Genomic DNA, 13428 nt, shown 5'->3' with positions numbered 1-13428 from the left:
AATATTTATATTGACTGAACACCCCTAAATCAATGGAACATATACTATAAAGTAATACAGTATGCAATGACAGGATATATGAAATAATTCTTTGGCAGCATATAAAAGCAAGAATATGAAGAATGCATAAGGTGGCAACGGTAAAACATTACATGGGAGAAAATGAGGTGTGATTATAGTCATATTTCAGGAGTACAAAAGCAATAGAGTTAGTTGCACCTAAGGATGTACAATTAGTGTAAAACTGTGTGTGTACCCATCAGAACCTAACAAGGATAACACAAAGGCAGAAAAGGCAGACCAAGCAGGTTAATAGTTAAGAGACCCACCCATTCACCAAGACTGCAATGAAGTTCAGAAACCACGGAGATGTCAAGCGTATCTTTGAGGCATGTATCTTTCTGTAAGTGAGAATTTGTAAATGTAGACAAATCATTGTTTAGCACCCTTCCTCTGTGGCTTAGTTGTGTTGATAGTTGCAATTAAATGTGATTAGCTGCATTTTGAAACATAATTACCTGTAGCCTACATGGCGATTCTTTCTGAGAATGTGGCAAGATTGATATGTAGTGGCTTATTCCCCCATTCATTCAATACACACTTGTTATGTATCTATCTAAAGTTAAATACTGGGAATAATACTAAACTGTATAAGGTACATGTTTCATCTTTCATGAATTTGTAATCTAGTAATATAGAAGAGATAAAAACATAAAAATAGATAGGCCTTGAAAAACTCACCAGAGCAATACTTGACAGAGTGGATTTAAATTCAACAATCTAATAGTAACTTTCCTTCAACTTTCCAAAACAAAAGAAAGGAAGAAAGAAAGAAAAGAAAATAAAAGAAAAGGAGAGAAAAGAAAAGAAAAGTGAATCTGACAGTGTTAATACAGCACATCACAGGGAAGTACCACAGAGGTAACATGATATGGGAGGGAGGTAAAAAATATTCTCTTGGCAAAATTCTCTCTAGGCATTTTCTTAGTTTAAGGAAAGTCTTCTTTAAAAGGAAACTACTCTCATTTTCCACTGAACTCAGAACCCAGGGGCCTGATGACAGAGAGGAACCAACAAGACAGGGCATGAATTGTGTTGTGTTAATAATTCACACTTGCCTTAGGGAAGCATTTCTATGTTAGAGTCCTGTACTGTCACACCAAATGATTTTCTTTAAACAAACAAATATATTTACACAAGCTATTTAGTGAGGTGCACTGATTTTCCCTCTCTGGCAGTTTATAATATCCATATTATTTCATTTTATCTGCGTTTAATACTAACTCACATGCTTGGCTCCATACGTGGGAGAGTGAATGTGCAGAAGTCCCAAGCATCACATGGCATAATGCTTTCAGCCTGCAAACAAACTGCTTGAGTTTAGCAAAAAAAAAAAAAAAAAAAAAAAAAAAAAAAAAAAAAATCCATTCTTCCATTCTAAAAAGGAAACTTGACAGAAGAGGAACCAAAGAAAACTGCGATTCTCCCATACCCGGCCTCTGAGGAGCTCATATGCCGTCACTCCCAGGGACCACCAGTCAACAGCAAAGGCATAGCCCGTTTCTCTTCTGGAGTTGAACATCTCAGGTGCTGAAAACACAGAGAAGTCAGGTCAGTTTTATTCCCTGATCCATTAACGGATCCCTTTTCCCAACATGTTCCTCCTAAGGCACATTACCAGGGTAAATAAAGGAATAAACACTGTTTGGATGTTTATCATCCACTGCTAGATTGCTCACAGCAGGCAAAAATGTCTAATTTCCTAGTCTCAGTAGACTAATTCATCAACCCACATACGGGCAAGCACAGACCTTGATGGGCAAATTCTGCTCTTGTTTATATCATATACCTATTAAAAATTGGATCCCATAAGGCCTCAAATGTTCAGATGATGCTAAAATTCAAACGGCCAAGAAGATGGTATTTGTTGTCTTGATTTGGAAGGTTGGTACTAAAGGACCTTTATTTGTATTACTTCTGCAAACGCACTTAGAATTTGGTGCACCATACGTCGGATTACCTCTGCATCTTAGAGTCGTTACAAGACACAAGGACGGCATTTACAGCCTGCTATTACAGGTGATGAGGGAGCAGGAGAGAGGGGGCTGACATTCTGGACGATGTAAGGTTTTTCATTAGGTGTGAAACTCACACTTAGTAACATGGTTGTTTGAAAGGACTCCTTTCAACAACAAAGCAAAGCTACAGTCAATTTTGGGCCCCATTGGTGACCCCCTAGTTATGCATTCTCCCATCCAAGTACTAACCAGGTCAGACCCTGCTTAGCTTCCGAGATCAGACGAGATCGGGCGCATTCAGGGTGGTATGGCCGTAGACTAGTTAGTTATGCATTCTCTAAGCGCTTTGACACACTGTGGACCTTCTTCATACTCTTCCGGGAACACACCTAACTCGTGAGGGATGAGGCACAAAGCAAGAGTGGCTTGCTCACCGTTACATTTCTAGTGTCATATTGAACGTGGCATGCAGAGTCACTCAACAAAACGTGTTGAAAAAATAATGACGAGTCAAGTAAACAAGCAATGGTGGCAATTATTAGCTCTGGAGCCATGCTGTCTGGGTTCAAAACCTGCCTTTACCACTTGTTCTGACCTTGAACGAGTCAGCTGCCTGAACTTGAGAAATCCTCATCAGCAAGGTCAGAATAATAAGCAGGAGATCTTTCTAGAGGTGAGAGATTAAATGAGATGCCAAAATCTCAGTTCAGTGCCTGGCACCTAGAAAGTGCTCCAAACATCAGTGCCCGTTCTGGAGACGCAAACGTTCATAGGAATGGGCATTTTACTTATCAAAAGCTATACACAGCTGACCCGAGCCTCTGGTACTAAGGTGTTGCCTCTGGACAAAGGAAACCGGTGTGACATGGGGCCTGCACAGGGGCTGACCTACCCAGGTACTCAAGTCCCAAGCCAAATCCTGTGGACAGAATGTTGACGTCACAAGGCCCAGGACTGACCCTAATGGGAAGAGCCTGTGGTAGCAGAACTAGGCAGACCTCATTCCCTCGTACATTCATCTCCCACGCGTGATTGCATCCTTCCTGCAAGTCCTAGGTCTCCATGCAGTTCAGGAGACAATGACCCTGACCCCACAGTCTGCCCCCCGCCCCGACCCCGCCCCCGGATGGAATGGGCTTTATTTTCCCTTTCCCTTATCAGTACCTCATAGTTGTCATGTCAGATACTCCCCTGGGTGACAAGCCACAGGCATCTCTGAGAAGTAGCAGAGAACTCTGAGGGATAAATAGGCCATTGTGCTAAGAGAATACCTAACATCTGGGTGTCTTCAACTTGGGAGTGTTACAAACAACGCTGCCATGAACATTCCTATACGTGTAAGACTCCTTAAAGTCCACACATCTGTAGGGTACATTCCTGCAGGGGGAGATGCTGGGGGATAGGACGCGCATCTTCACATATTTAACCCGGTGGTAGTACCAATTAACACCATGACCAGCAGTGTATGAGAGGGTTTTTGTTTTGTTTTGGTTTTTTTTTTTTCCTCAGCGTCCTTACCCATACTTGGTGTTAGCTGACTTTTTGAATTCTGCTAGTCTACTAAGTGCGTACTGATCTTTCATTGTGGTTTAAATTGGCAACGTCCTGACTACTAACAAGCCTGAACACATTTTAATGTGTCTATTTGCTATCTGGATTTCCATTATTTGGTTTTCAGGTTTTAGAACACCTAGATATTAGATTCTCAGTCAAGAAATAAAGAAGAAGCAAGGGCCCAAAACCTAATCCATAAATGTAATGCAATAGAAATAATGAGTGAAACTTACAAAAGATAGTCTAAATTTCATCTACCAAAAAAATCTGTGAATAATAAAGGTTTTCTGAAAACAAAGACATAGACCTGCATCTCATGTATTCAATATTATTATAAAGCTACAATTAAGATTTGAAAACCACATAATGTAGACACTAGTATATAAGGATATTTAGTTCATGATGAACATATTATAAATCAATATGAAAGGGTCTTATTTGATATGTTGTCTCAAAACAATTATTTAATGTAATGATCTAACAAAAACCAGTGTCAGATCCTTATGACACATCTTTAGTCAGGATTATATGTAACTGGAATAAGGAAAAATATAAGTGAATAAGTGAAAATATATAAATATATATAAATATATAATATATATATAAATATATAAATATATAATATATATTTATATATATAAATATATAATATATATATAAATATATAAATATAAAGTGAATATAAGTGAATAAGTGAAAATATAACAATAATAAAAATATTAGGTAATCATATCCAAAATCTGGAGGTAAGAAGGTCCCACTAAGAATAGCATCAAAGGTAAAAACTATAAAAAAGACCAATGGTATGATGATATTACAAAATAGTTCTTTATATGAAAAATGTCATAATAATAATAGTAAATGGAAAATTAGGATATCATATTTATAACACATGGGATACCCTGTAATATTCTGAATATATAAGGGGCTAGAATTGTTATATAATTAATAACATTATTTTATATAATTAATAAGAAATATCAGGATAGGATAAACATATTAACACCCTAATAGAAAATGAGCAAAGAGCATGCACAGACAATTTATAGAATAAGTCAGAGAAGTGTAGTATCAGTATCATAATGAGGGATCATTTTAAATCATCTTTTCAGGAAGATTAAAGATATTCATTGTTCAGCCCTGCTGAAAATGCAGGGAAGTGAATATCCTCAGACACTTCCAGAATGAATGAACAGAAATCAGTGTAAATTTTCAGAAGGAAACACATTAACACATAAATAAATATCCAGTGACCAGGAATTCTTTGAGTGGTAATTTATCATAAAGATAAACAAACTACAGGACCTATTTCTGCTAATAGGAGTTTTATTACAAATTTACTTGTATTTTTTAAATTTAAATTTTAGTTAGCATACAGTGCAATATTGGTTTTAGGTTTACATTCAACACCAAGTGCTTATCACAACAAGTGTCTTCATTAATGCCCATCCACCATCTAGCCCCTCCCTCACCCGCCTCCCTCCATTAATCCTCAGTTTGTTCTGTATCTTTAAGAGTCACTTCTGGTTTGTTTCCCTCTCTCTCCTCCTGCCTCCATTCCCGTATGTTCATCTGTTTTGTTTCTTAAATTCCACATATGAGTGAAAGAATATGTATTTGTCTTTTTCTGACTGACTCATTTCACTTAGCATAATACCCTCTAGCTCCATCCATGTCATTGCAAATTGCAAGATTTCATTCTTTTTGATGGCTAAGTAATATTCCACTGTATATGTATACCACATCTTCTTTATCCATCTATCAGTCGATGGACATCTGGGCTCTGTCAAATAGTTTGGGCTCTCTCCATAGCTTGGCTATTATTGATAATGACAATGTACCCTTTTGAATCTGTAGTTTTGTACCCTTTGTGTAAATACCTAATAGTGCAATTGCTGAATCATAGGGTAGTTCTATTTTTAACTTTTTTGAGGAACCTCCATAATGTTTTCCAGAGTGGCTGCACCAGTTTGCATTCCCACCAACAGTACAAGAGGGTTCCCCTTTCTCTACATCCTTGCCAACACCTATTGTCTCTTGTGTTGTTAATTTTAGCCATTCTGACAGGTGTGAGGTGGTATCTCATTGTGGTTTTAATTTGTATTTCCTTGATAATGATTGGTGTTGAGCATTTTTTCATGTGTCTGTTAGCCATCTGGATGCCTTCTTTGGAAAAGTGTCTATTCATGTCTTCTGCCCATTTCTTACCTGGGTTGTTTGTGTTTTGGGTGTTGAGTTTGAGAAATTCTTTATAGATTTTGGATACTAACCCTTTATCAGATTAATGAAACTGGACCACTTTCTTACACCATACACCAAATCATGAAAATAAATTCAAGTGGATGAAAGACCTACATGTGAGACAGGAAACCACCAAAATCCTAGAGAAGAACACAGACAGCAACCTCTTTGACCTCGGCTGGAGCAACTTACTAGGCATGTTATTGAAGGCAAGGGAAACAAAAGCACACATGAACTATTGTGACTTTATCAAGATAAAAAGCTTCTGCACAGTGAAGGAACAAATCAACAAAACTATGGAATGAGAGAAGATATTTACAAACGACATATCTGATAAAGGGTCAGTATTCATATTTCAAAATAAAAAACAACCCAACATTCAATAACGAGGAATTGGTTAAATATGATGCAGCCCTCTAATTCTGAAGCACATGATCATTAAAAATGATAGTTATATATACACGGGCATGGGAGAATAAGCAGTATCATTCGTGAAGACCAGGTTCTGGAGTTGGAGAGAAACAAGTTGCATTTCTGGCTGAGGCAGGTTTATAGAATGGAGGCAGAGAGGTTGCACAGCATAGTAGAGTTGAGACTCTGAGCCTCACAGTTGTATACCTAACTCCACCTTGAGAAAGTGCTTAATTTCTCGGCTTGCATGTTTCAAGTGGAAACAACCGGAGTATTGACCTCATGGAAGTTTTAGTTTAAACAATGTAATACACGCACTTGGAACAGTGCTTGGTACACAGGAAGACCTCAGTTAATGTCAGATATTGTATCTTAATCATCCTCACCATCATTATCACCATCAGTGCCATGGCTCAAGATTTGTTAGACGTGGGTTTAGCTTCATTAACTTTGTTACTTCCTGTGTGATACATTCTTGTCACTTTCTCACCTGGCCTGATTTTTTTTTTTTTTAAATTTTTTTTTTCAACATTTATTTATTTTTGGGACAGAGAGAGACAGAGCATGAACAGGGAAGGGGCAGAGAGAGAGGGAGACACAGAATGGGAAACAGGCTCCAGGCTCTGAGCCATCAGCCCAGTGCCTGACGCGGGGCTCGAACTCCCGGACCGCGAGATTGTGACCTGGCTGAAGTCGGATGCTTAACCGACTGCGCCACCCAGGCGCCCCCTGATTTTTTTTTTAATCTGTGGAATCAGAATAATGGTAAGCCTATTTCATAGGGTTGCTTTGAGAATGTAATGGTACAATAAATGTTAAAACCTTAGCAAGTGCTTGGGCCATCATAAATGCTCATTTTGTCTATTGCTATCACATTATAAAGTGAAAATTTAGGGTACAAAATTCAGTATGATCCAACTTTTAATAAAGAAAAACATGTGTGTGTGTGTGTGTGTGTGTACACACAGATAAAAAGGTCTGGAAGGAAAGCATAAATATCTACAAGTAGATGGATTAATTTAACTGCCTTTTGCTTATCAGCATTTTACACATTTGCCATAGTGAATTTGCTTTGTTTTTAACTGGAAAGAGAAGAATGTTTTAATTGGTTAAGCTGTAAGTGATCTGGGTTATATTCACACAGAGGTAGGAGTGAGGGTGAGTAAGGAGGGAAGGGAACAAGAAGCTAAAAGATTCTGAAGGGAAGGTGGCTCAGAACTGTCCGACTGTTCATCCTCGCCTTTCCAGAGCCAGGAAACTGCTGTATACAGTAATGTGCCCAACATCTCTTCTTAGTAGATGTCATATATTCCTATGATCATCAGTATTTCATCCTAGTTTTCTTTCTTTCTCCTTAGAATATTTTTTCTTTCTATAACTGCAAATGAGTACTATAAACGGGTACAATGCACTATAAAATGAGTACTCGTGTCTGTTACATAGATATTACCAAATTATTTGGAACATAGTTTTCAAAAAGAAAAAGCAGACTTCTACCTATGACACCTTTTAGAAGGACTCTTACCCCAAAATCAAAGGAAGGGCAACCTTTGCATAAAGAGCTAAGGGATGACAGATCCTCATTTTTTTTAAATGTTTTATTCTTTTTTTTATTGTTTATTTTATTTTTGAGAGAGAGAGAGACAAAGCATGAATGGGGGAGGGCAGAGAGAGGGGAAGACACAGAATCTGAAGCAGGCTTCAGGCTCTGAGCTGTCAGCACAGAACCCGACTCAGGGTTCAAACTCAAGAACCCTGAGATCAGGGATATCTGACTTCAGCTGAAGTTGGACACTTAACCGACTGAGCCACCCAAGCATCCCTAAATGTTTTATTTATTCTTGAGACAGAGAGAGATAGAGCATGAGCAGGGAAGAGGCAGAGCAAGAGAGCGGCACAGAATCCCAAGCAGGCTCCAGGCTCTGAGCTGTCAGCACAGAGTCCGCTGTGGGGCTCGAATTCACAAGGTGTGAGATCATGACCTGAGCTGAAGTCAGACGCTTAACTGACTGAGCCACCCAGGCGCCCCAACAGATTCTCATTTTTAATGATACAGGAAACACTTCTACAAGTCTGGCTTCCCTAAATTGACTTACAACCTTTTAAGGACCACAGTTTCTTTTCTTTTCTTTTCTTTTTTTTTTTTTTTAATTTTTTTTTCAACGTGTATTTATTTTTGGGACAGAGAGAGACAGAGCATGAATGGGGGAGGGGCAGAGAGAGAGGGAGACACAGAATGGGAAACAGGCTCCAGGCTCTGAGCCATCAGCCCAGAGCCCGACGCGGGGCTTGAACTCACGGACCGCGAGATCGTGACCTGGCTGAAGTCGGACGCTTAACCGACTGCGCCACCCAGGCGCCCCAGGACCACAATTTCTAAAAATAATTTCTCCCTTTATCTCTCTCTCTCAGGGAGAAGCTCGACTTTCTGAAGTCAGACAGAGCTTACTTTAAGTGTAGGCTTTTTTTTTTTTTTTTTTAATGATTAGCCATGTGATATTGGGCAAATTACTTAGCTTCTTATTTCCTCATTGTAAAATGGTGATAATTATAGTCTGCCTCATAGAGTCATCAAGAAAAAATAAATGAGTAAATGAATGTTAAACGTTTAACACATTGTCTGGCCCATAGAAAGCTTTCAATAAATATTAGTAACTGTTAATTATAAGGGTGAAGGTGGAGAGGCGTAGAGAACCTTGAATGCATTCCAATTTCCTAGCTCTGGGTTGTAAAAGGACTCGAAATGCCAAATTTGAGGAGAATTCAATTATACGGGTATTGTATTTAAAATCACTGGGAAGAGAAATGAAGGGTAGCCTCCCTTTACTCCTCTCACCATGGAAACCAGGCCTAGAAAACCCAGATGCACATTCTGATTTGGCTCCAAGAAAATAGCCCTTAATATGGAAACCCAGGAAACCTGCAGAATAAATTCATCAGACCAGCAGGCTCAGATATTCCCTTTTATCATCTGAGTACTGTGGGTTTTAAGCAGAAAATAGGCTGAATTATATGTGTCCATTATTTTAGAAGTGACAAAGGAGATTTATTCCCCCCACTGGTAATAGGAAGCCAGGACATTTCTAGTTGTTCAAATATCATCTAAAAGAAGACTCATTTTTTCCCATAGAGGATTTCTTTCTCTTGGAAAGTGAGGTGGCCCTGCATGTGGGGGTTTTCTTTTCCTCTCTCTAGTTACATGAGGAAGAGAATGAGATATTAAAAGAAGTGGCTTTGCTCTTACCCTTGATTTCAAGTTCAGATTTTTTGCTCATAAATTACTCCGACCATATCTAGTCAGTACAGTTCGTTCTACCTCCTAATTCCACTGGTTTAACCAGGGGCATCATCTGTTCTAAGCATCTCAACTAATTAGGGTAGAAGCATAGTGTTTATCCTTTTATCAGTTGCCAAGAACTATGCAGTGTCTATCTTCCCATTTTTGTTGGGTAGGGGGCTCCCTCAAAGATAGTGCAGTCTGTGGCTTAAAACATTTAAATTCTGTTTGCTTATTAAAACATCTACTTCAGATACTTTAAAATGCAGTCCTACGAATTTAAAGACTAATGTCGTATCTGATCCAGAGCCTCCCCATGTCATGCAGCTGGATTCAGCCATCCTGATGTGGAGACAGCCAATCTGTCTCTCATATCCCTTCTCCCTTTTCCCAGAAAGTACCATTTATTTTAGGACATGGAAGAAGGATACTGGAGGCACAGCAATCCTAACACAAATGCTGTGTCCCTGCCCCAGGGTGATCTCTCTTTAGTTGCTTCTAGTAGCCGACGTGGCTCACGATCCGTGACAGAGCTTCTCAAGTCTGGCTACACGGCAGCATTACCTGAAGAGCTTTTAAATGACCCTACCCTTGGGTGTCACCTCCAAGATTCTGGTATAATTGAGCACTACTAGAACTGGTGGTGTTTCTAGTAAGCCACGCTGACCGGAACCTCCCTCCCTCCAGTCTACTGGATCCCATCCTGTGGCTAATCCATATCCCTCACCCCAACACACACTCACACACTGCTACCTATCTGTCTCCTGATGTTATAGTCCCCAGGAAGACTGAACTCCAAACTTATCAACCCTCCAGGGATAGCTCAGGCTCCATTAGTACCAGGAGCAGTCAGCAAGTGCTGTGATGAACCAGACATTGACTAAGACTGGAAAACCAGGTCACTATTCTCACAGCTGCACACAGACGTTACAGACAATTCTCTTGAGGTCTGACTCACCTGTCTTGGGAATAGTGGGAAGAAGGGAAAAGCCCCTCTTGCTGAACACTTTTGGGGAAAGGGCCATAGTTCTGTCTTTACATCTCTGGGGGTGGAGGGGAGAGACAGGGCTAATTCAGCCAGATTGGTGTCTACACACAGATGCCATCTCCAACAACAGCACTTACAATGTGCAGTAATTTGTGAGTGTTAACATAATTAAATGTGAGACCTTGTTGACAATTTCGGCACCTAACCTTAGCCTTTTAGTCTCCCTCTGGGTATATTTTGAATCTTCAGGAAAAATCCAGTTCTCCATCTTTCAAAAGGAGAACTCATGGGTTTGTCGTGGTGTTAAAACTAAAACCAAAATAGCAAGTGGGAGGCACTGTGTGAACTTTACAGCCCTATGTATGTAATGTAGGGATATGCAAATGACGGGTAGAGTAATACTTACGTCGCTTATTACCATCTGATTTGTTACTGCATTTAACTTCTATTTGATTCTATTTGTTGAAACTCTTCTCACTAGAAAGTAAGCTCTATGAGCTGGAGATCTTGTGTGTTTTGCTCACTGCAGAGTCACCTGTACCCGATACCCTGCTAAGCACATAGAGGCAATTAGTAGACATTTATTCAATCCACTACTATTCTTTGTTAGGAAGTGGGTAGAAGCTGTCCTACATAACTCATAAAACGGTCTTTCGAAGTGTCATCACTGGCCCTCCCGAATCAAGATCAGATTGGGTGCTTGCTAAATGGAAAATCCTGAGGCTCATCTCCGACCCGGGAAATCAGAAGCTTCTCCGGTAAAGTCAGAGGGGTACTTGGCATTTCTAGCTGCAAATGCCTACGGATTATTGGACCCGGACTAAATGTCTACCAAATTTAAAACAAAAGCCTTGCTCTTTAACCCCGCCACTCGTGAAGCCCATACCCATGTAAGGCTTGGTGCCCGCCACGGTGGTGAGCCGCGTCTCCCTGGGCAGCATCGCCGCGATGTTGAAGTCTGTGATGTGCACGTGCCCTGGCGAGACAAAAGCACCACACAGAACGTTAAGTCCCATTCAACTCAGTGCCGCAACCACGCTTCTCCCTGAGAGCCTCTGGAAGCTTGGTCTGTCAGTTCTTGCACGCCTGTTGCCATTGGGTACAGGCAGTAGTGGCACAATTATTCTGTCCTCAAGACCAGCAGGGTCTTCAACCAGCAACTCTCTGGCGGCCAGAACACATATGCCAAACTGAGGATCTGATGGTAATCTGCAGCTCAATCTGTCTACCCTAGGTGGTTAAGAGCTCACACTCTGGTAGTCCCACTTACAACGTTTTGTTGGCAACGTTTTAAGTTGGTATCACCTGAGAGCATCAAGAGGGAGGCAGCCAAAAGCTATTCTAAGTATCGAATTTCCAAGCATTTTCCAAGTGTCTCCTATGGGATTTTTTTTTTCCAGAGCTAAATATCATTACTATAAAGCTGACACGAACATGGACACATGTATTTATTTATTTATTTTTGCCAAGAAAGAGTCCTTTTTCCTCCTCATTTTTCTGAAATATTATTAGCATTTTTGTGTGATAGTTTAGGTTGTCCTCTCTCCGCTCCCAACAAAATGTTTGGGGGCGAAGGCAGGGGCAAAAAAAAGTCAAGTTTTATTCATAAAGAGGCTGTATAATGAGCCCTAGGCTGGGAGCCAAGACACCTGATTTCTGCCCTGAACTCTGCCCTTAATACATGATAGACTTCCCAGTCCCTTCCCTATGCTGAACTCGAGTTTCTTTTTGAAAAACAAAAGAGAAGAAAAAAAAGAAAAGAAAAGAAAAGAAAAAAAAGAAAAGAGTGGACTAATCATCTCTAGAGTCTCTCCCAGCTCTGACACTCATGGCCACAGAGTGGGAGTCTAACACTTCATCCCTGCCATCAGCACACTCTGCAGAGAGTGTTAGGGTCCCTGCATTTCCAGCTGCAAGGAGGAAGAGGGCAGTAGCAGAAGCTCAGGCCAATAAGTCCGTTATGTTAGCTGTTGGCACAAAATTCATATGCTTTTGGAGGACCTTGAAGTGTTGGCATTTCCATTTACATGCTCTGTGGTTGTGATGCGACATGGCTGTAATCGGAGGAGATGTCATCTGCTCCTGTTTCCACGACTCACGGTCCACACTCCCCACTGCCGAACTTCTCGATCTGCTCCCTCATAGCACCCAGCCTCTGCTAAAGACAAATCTCACTGTCTTTCTTGCTGGGGTTTTGTTTTGTGCAAAATGGTGTTTTGTGTCGCTTGTGTGATGACATTTTAATAAAGTAAGAATAGCATGTGTCTAGCTGAAAGTGAACGTATTCTTGCCTGAATAGTACCAACAGATGATTTTTTTTAATTTTTATTATTTTTGAGAGAGAGAATGTGAGTGCAGGAGGGTCAGAGAGAGGGGGACACAGAATCCACGGGAGGCTCCAGGCTGTCAGCACAGAACCTGAGGTGGGGCTCGAGCTCAAGAACCAGGAGGTCATAACCTGAGCCAAAGTCACATGCCTAACCGACTGAGCCACCTAGGCAGCCCTACTAACAAATGATTCTGGTAGGTCTTCTATCACTGCCTAAATTGTCTCTGTTTGGTTCTTTCTTTCTTCCCACAGGTCATGTGCACGGGGCTCATTGATCCAAATCAGGTCAGCCTGGAGACATGGTAGTTACAAGCTTGTTCTGTGGAGTCAGAATGCCTGGTTTCAAGTCCACGTTCTACCACTAACTAGCCGTATTACCTTAAAAAGGTGACACCTTCTCTGTAAAGCTGGAATGATAACAGGGATTTTCTCACGAGTGTACTGGGGAAATCAGATAAAATAATACTGGGGCAGACTTAGGCCAGCCAGCATTTGGGAAGAAGAAAGTGTTCAACTGTTGCCATTTCTCATGATCAGAAACTTCAGTGCCATTTTGGCAAACGCATACGTCTGGAGCCCACTCTGTGGATACTCTGTTAGCAGTGGGATG

General features: G+C 40.5%; 1 protein-coding gene across 1 annotated transcript in view; it reads right to left on the bottom strand.

Moving 5' to 3' along the window:
- Positions 1 to 13428, bottom strand: part of STK32A (serine/threonine kinase 32A) — a 133159-nt gene that overhangs the window by 24573 nt on the left and 95158 nt on the right. Inside the window, exons 7-8 of the mRNA XM_043590425.1 lie at positions 11376 to 11465; positions 1493 to 1590 (exon numbers count right to left, since the gene is read on the bottom strand). Of these exons, the coding sequence (XP_043446360.1) occupies positions 1493 to 1590; positions 11376 to 11465 (188 nt within the window). The remainder of the gene's footprint in view (positions 1 to 1492; positions 1591 to 11375; positions 11466 to 13428) is intronic.

The sequence above is a fragment of the Prionailurus bengalensis genome, chromosome A1 (genome assembly GCF_016509475.1).
Source record: "Prionailurus bengalensis isolate Pbe53 chromosome A1, Fcat_Pben_1.1_paternal_pri, whole genome shotgun sequence".
NCBI lineage: Eukaryota > Metazoa > Chordata > Mammalia > Carnivora > Felidae > Prionailurus > Prionailurus bengalensis.
This window is presented reverse-complemented; position numbering and strand designations above follow the sequence as displayed.